Source organism: Pistacia vera, unplaced genomic scaffold, assembly GCF_008641045.1.
Source record: "Pistacia vera cultivar Batoury unplaced genomic scaffold, PisVer_v2 Contig423, whole genome shotgun sequence".
In the NCBI taxonomy this organism is placed as follows: domain Eukaryota; kingdom Viridiplantae; phylum Streptophyta; class Magnoliopsida; order Sapindales; family Anacardiaceae; genus Pistacia; species Pistacia vera.
The window spans coordinates 276,725-282,724 of NW_022196250.1; the positions used below are offsets into that span (position 1 = coordinate 276,725).

The window sequence follows — 6,000 nt, forward strand, 5'->3', positions numbered from 1 at the left end:
GCACATGCATCATGTCATTTATATTATTCAGAATTAGTTCTTCTAGTGGTGCTTACATGTTAGTAAGTGAGAAACTAAAACACAAAAAGAACAGAAAAAGAATAGAGAAAGAACAGAGAGAAAGAATAGAGAAAGAATAGAGAGAAAGAATAGAGAAGAAGAGAGAAATGTTTGTAAGAAAAGAAATTCAGAATCTGAACAATGGAAAGAGAGGAGTAGCTTAGCGGGTTTACTTACTGAGCAATTAGTGCTCACCTCGTTGTTTTCAATGTTTTTGTAGGTAGGAGGTAAGATGCGGTCGGAGGGAACGTTATGAGTAGAAGGGTCTGGCAACCACTGTCAAGTTCATTTTGAGCACTTTTATTTCTTAATGTATAGTTTTGTGCACAAATCGAGAAATGGACCCGACTTTTGTATACTCATTTACATGTATAGATTTTCCTATCTATATGAGTTTTACTGTTTATTTTACGAGTATACTAGCTAAAGAGAGAAAACATTACATTGCAACAATTTTTGCTGATTAAGATGATCAAGATAAGCCTTTGCTAAGACACTATCTGGAGTTGGTAAGCTTACTAGAGCATTCAATTCATCACATAACGATTTAAGCTTGTTATAATAAACCGCCACAATATTCGTACCTTGAACTAGATTTACACTCTCTTGATGAATGCTAAAAACTCTCGTTCCATTCACATTGTGATATTGCTCCTGCAAATCTTGCCAAACTTGAGAAGCATTTTTAGAATACACTATTCCACAAAAAATGTCTTTTGGGACCGTGTTGAAGATCCAAGCTAATACCAAAGACTTACATCTCTCACATTGTGTATGTAAAGAAGAACCGAAGGGAGAATTTTTGCAAGTTCCATCTACAAACCCGAACTTGTTTTTAGCGCGCAAGGATACTGTCATTGCTCGACTCCAAATTCCATAATTTTCAGTCCCAATAAGTTGTTCTAAGACTAGTATTGAACCAGGAGTATCAGATGGATGAATGTAGAACAATGAATTAGAATCAATTGCAGCTATGACTGATTCTCCATTAACGTTTGCCATGACTTCACAAACAGCTCCAAAAATTAGCTCTTTAGCTCAAGTGTAAAAGAAGAAATTCGATTCAAATTAATTTGAATGGAAAATGTGAAGCTTAGATTGAATCAAGAAGCGGAAGCATATAGACACAGTTCTGATACCATGTAATAAAATGAAGAGCAGAGCAATTTGGGAAGAAATAGTGCTTTTGATATTATTTCATTGTTTGAGAATCTGCTTACAACTCAATACACTTTTAGTCTTTATATCTTTTACTCACTAAGAAATAGTGTGCTAACTAACCAACTATTTAACTATAGTAATACAATTGACTAACTATAGTTAATCCAGCTGTCTCTAACTAATTTTTAATTACTCAAACTAAACAAGCTATAGCACACTTAACAGTTTATCCTCCAATACTAGATTGACTAATCCAATTGGTTAGACCGGTGGTCTACTGGTGATCTAGCAAGTTTGAAATCTAGTAAACACACTCTTGATAAATACCCTCAGTCCCTACATGTTTGAAATCTAGCAAACACACCTCTATGATCTGACCGTACAATTACACTTTTGCTTTTCTAGGGCAAATTTTCACTTATTTTGGTAGTCAAAATTCAATCCGAGCACTACCACCTAAACCACTGGCCTCCACTTTACAAAACCCATCTAACCCCGACACTTGGTAGGTCCCCGTTCATCGATCGTGACTCACATATAACGTCACGATTGTGTTGATTTTTCCAGCCAAATTTTGGTGTCCAAAATTCAATTTGACATCACTACCTGACCCACTAGCCTTTACTCTATAAAATGCCTCTAACCCCAACATTTGGTAGCCCCCGTTCGTTAGTTGTGCCTTGCGTATGCCGCTGTGATTAGGTTGATTTTTCCACTCAGATTCCTGTCGCTATTGACACCAAGGGAGGGCGACGGTCATGTGAGAGTGGGGGGTGAGTGGGAGGGGACAAGGGGCGTCGGAAAGTAGCCAGAAGTGGCTGGCAGTCAGGTTAGGGATTTTGAAACAATGGAAAGTGATAACCTGGCACGGAGAAGGCCCGTAGTCCCCATCCAACTGGTTAAACCGGTCGAGCTGGGTCGGGTTTCAGAATAGTAGTTTAAACTATGACCCACTGATTTAAATAAAACGACCCATATTACGTTAATGAATTGAAAACAATATAAAAGTTAAAAAAAAAAAAAAAAAAACAATACTTAATATCAATAAATTTTTTACTTCAACATATCTAATAGGGCTTTCTTAGTTTATAACACTTCTAACAAAATAGATCACTAAACAAATTATTAATCATTTGGGTAATGATTTGAAGTTGGATTAAAGCTACAGTGAGCTAATTAATGTTTTTTGGGTAGCAGATAAAAGCAAGTATTAAGAGTAATGATGTTAAGTGTGAAAGATAATTAACCACTCACCACAAATCTTAATGTAAACGTAAAAATTCATCTTCTTTGGTTCACCTTGCTTTCAAAGATACTCAACCCTCACCTTATGTAATCCTAGTCAATAGTCATCATTCATATATAAGTCTTTCATTATGATCATATTCTTTATTATTATTATTGTGCTAATAATAAATAATTGTTAGATTCACTTAAATAAAAGCTTACAATAGTAAATTAAACAATACAGGTACACCACTGAATCCATAAACTAACAAATCCTCTAATTGTTAAACCGTGAAAGAGGTTGTTGGGTATGAACAACTTTTATGTGTTTGATAATATATATTTTTTTAATTTTTATTTTTGGCATGTACTCTTATATCATAATTAATCTTGGTCACGTAAAGGAATTTAGTTATTTTTTATTATATAAATTCACCTAAGTTTTGAATAATATATATGTTCTTATGTAAAGAATAGATTAAGAAAGAATGATCAATGCCCCATAATTTATAACTAAGCCCACTTCATATTTTAATTTGAATTTAAGCAAAGTTTAACCGTTTATGAGAAAAGATCCAAACTTTTTATATTTTCAAATGATGTCTCTTGTTGTTCACCCTTAATGAAACTTTGGCTAACTCAACTACTGTTTCCTTTACCAATCAGGTAAAATTATGGGCAGAATCTGCAATGCATGAAATTTAATCCAGCCTAGCTAGCTGACACAGCTTTAGAAAAAGGATGAGGTAAAGAATAAACTTAAAAGCTTGATAAGGGCGGTAGTTGAAAGACCCAAGTTTTCTTGAAAAGAAAAGCACAATATCGTTCACTGTCTCACTACTTTCCTTAACTTTCTGCAAACCAGACACACAAAAATTTTCTCTCTTGTACAGAAACATAGAAAGCCTAAGGGTATTCACAAAGCTTCGAATATTATTTAAATATGTCCAATTAATTTAATATTCATTCATAAATTAAGCATACATTACAAAATTAACCAAAGTCGTGTTATATTATTAAGTTAAGAGTAAACAACTTTTTCCCACCCAAATAATGGTTTAATGACACTTTCATACCCACAAACTTTTAAAATACCATTTTATTACCCAAATATGGATTTCGTTTCTGATTCCAACATCGTTGCGATCCCACACCACCACTATTATCTTCCTTGATCATCACTCACCAAAACCTCTCAAACCTTACTCTCGTCGACCCCACCAATTGTGAGTAATCGAGTGATTAGGGTTTGCGTAACCATCCCTTCCAAGTCAAATTTCGATCAATCTCAACCACCAAAATACAACCTTCCACTACCAAAAGACTCATTAGCCTCCCCTCTTCAAAAGCTCAACAGTCTGGACCAAGTTTGCTCTTTGTTTGTTGTCGGAATATAAATTTGTGTAGTAAAATAATATTTTAAGAGTCTGTGGGTGGAAAAGTGTCATTAATCCATTATTTGGGTGGGGAAAAAGTAGTTAACTCTTAGGGGGCGTTTGGGTCATATATTGTTTTATTATAAGGGTATGTTATATTAACGGAAAGAAAAATCACCTTGAAGATTACTAGAAATGTTTAAAAAATGCGTTTGATTGATTAGAATAAATTGGTAAATAATATGTTTGGTTGAAAGGATAAATGGATGGGTATGTTATGTAGATTACTAAATTACCCTCCTTTTTAAATATTAATATAATAAAATTTTTTATTATTATTTTTGGAACCATTTCTTTGCTTACTTCTAAAGATATTCTTGCTTCAAATAACTTTGCTTCTATCTATAAATCCTTTGGTTTAATTTCCCATGCAATACCTATATATATGCTATCTCTTTCCCGTCCTCTTAACCTGTCTCCTTTCCTCTTAACAATAACCATGTTGACCAATTACTTCAAATTCATTGCGTTCATCTGGTTTCTCAATCAATATGCGCTTCAAATCTCAACAGCTTCCGTCGTTTCTACCGGAGATTTTAACAAGGACTTCTTCGTCTCCTGGTCCCCTAGCCATGTAAACACTTCTGCAGATGGCTTATCAAGAAGCTTGAAGCTCGACCAAGAATCTGGTATGCCATATAATTTATTACACACTCATGAACATTGAAAAATCTCTAATTTTCATACTATTATATATTATTAATTATTTTATTTCTGGCAGGGTCTGCTTTTGATTCAAATCAAATGTTCTTATTCGGACAAATAGATATGGAAATCAAGCTAGTACCAGGAGATTCTGCTGGCACAGTTCTGGCCTTTTATGTAAGTGAAGTAACTTATTAGTTTATATATCTATATGAAAATTATTTTGCGCGGATGTTCTAAAGTTTTTGAGGTGTGGATTAAAGTTGAGCAAAGGCTCGTTGGCTTTTCATTTTGCTTTCTCCATTTCGTTGTTTGATTGATATATATTTCAATGCAGTTGGCCTCGGATCAACCTAACAGAGATGAATTGGACTTTGAATTCCTGGGAAATGTGAGTGGCCAACCTTACATTCTTCAAACTAATGTTTTTGCCGACGGGTTTGACGACCGTGAAGAGAGAATTTATCTGTGGTTTGATCCAACCGCCGACTTTCATACATACTCTGTGCTCTGGAATCTTCACCAAATTGTGTAAGCCACTGTTAAACATTTAGGTTATTTTCAAACATTTATATTTTATTTCAAATGATTAATCCTTACAAATTTTTGCGTGTTAAATTTCTCAGTTTCATGGTGGATAATAAACCTATCAGAACGTACAGAAACCATGCAGACAAAGGAGTGGCATATCCACGATGGCAACCGATGAGCATAAAGGCCAGCTTATGGAATGGAGACAGCTGGGCGACACGCGGCGGAAAGGACAAAACCGATTGGTCGAAAGCACCCTTCATTGCCTCGTTCAGAAACTACAAGACTGACGCCTGCGTTTGGAATGGAAATCCGAGGTTTTGCAGGGCGGATAGCTCGGATAATTGGTGGAACAAAGAGAGATACAGCAGTCTTGATCGTGATCAGAAACGATGGTTCAAATGGGTGAGGAAATACCACATGATTTATGATTACTGCCTGGATAACCAGAGATTCCAAAACAATCTTCCCAAGGAATGCTCTCTTCCCAAATATTGATTTTGATTTATATATACGGAGGATTCATCCAATTTCCATTTCAATTTTTTCCTTATGTTATTATTTTTATTTTTTATTGTTTCTTTATGTTATAAATATGTGTAAATTAAAGGTATTTTTTCAGCAATTAATGAATGCATATTCTTGTATGTCGTTCCAACTAAAGCAATCTCTGTTCAGACCTCTTTAATTTTAGGAAGGTGGACCTAAATATAGATAATTATTTTATTTTATTTTATTTTGTTGATATAAAAGATAATTTTTTTTTTTTTTTTTTAAATAGAGAAAGAAAAATGTCAAAAAAAGAGAAAAGAAGTGTATGATGAATTTTTATCAGAAAGTGATTAAAAAATTTAGAGAATTCAATTATATATTATGACGAAGTTATACAACTAAATTAAAAATTTATATATAAGTAAAACATTTCAAAAATAATAATTCT

At 33.9% G+C, this 6,000-nt stretch overlaps 1 protein-coding gene across 1 annotated transcript; it reads left to right on the forward strand.

Annotated features, from left to right (window-relative positions):
- Positions 1 to 4,323: 4,323 nt before the first annotated feature.
- On the forward strand, positions 4,324 to 5,664 carry LOC116142995 (probable xyloglucan endotransglucosylase/hydrolase protein 10). Its single transcript, XM_031428415.1, has 4 exons — positions 4,324 to 4,513; positions 4,606 to 4,706; positions 4,867 to 5,060; positions 5,156 to 5,664. Exons 1-4 carry the CDS (start codon positions 4,324 to 4,326, stop codon positions 5,556 to 5,558), a joined length of 888 nt encoding a protein of 295 aa, XP_031284275.1. The 3' UTR covers positions 5,559 to 5,664.
- The last annotated feature ends 336 nt before the right edge of the window (positions 5,665 to 6,000 follow it).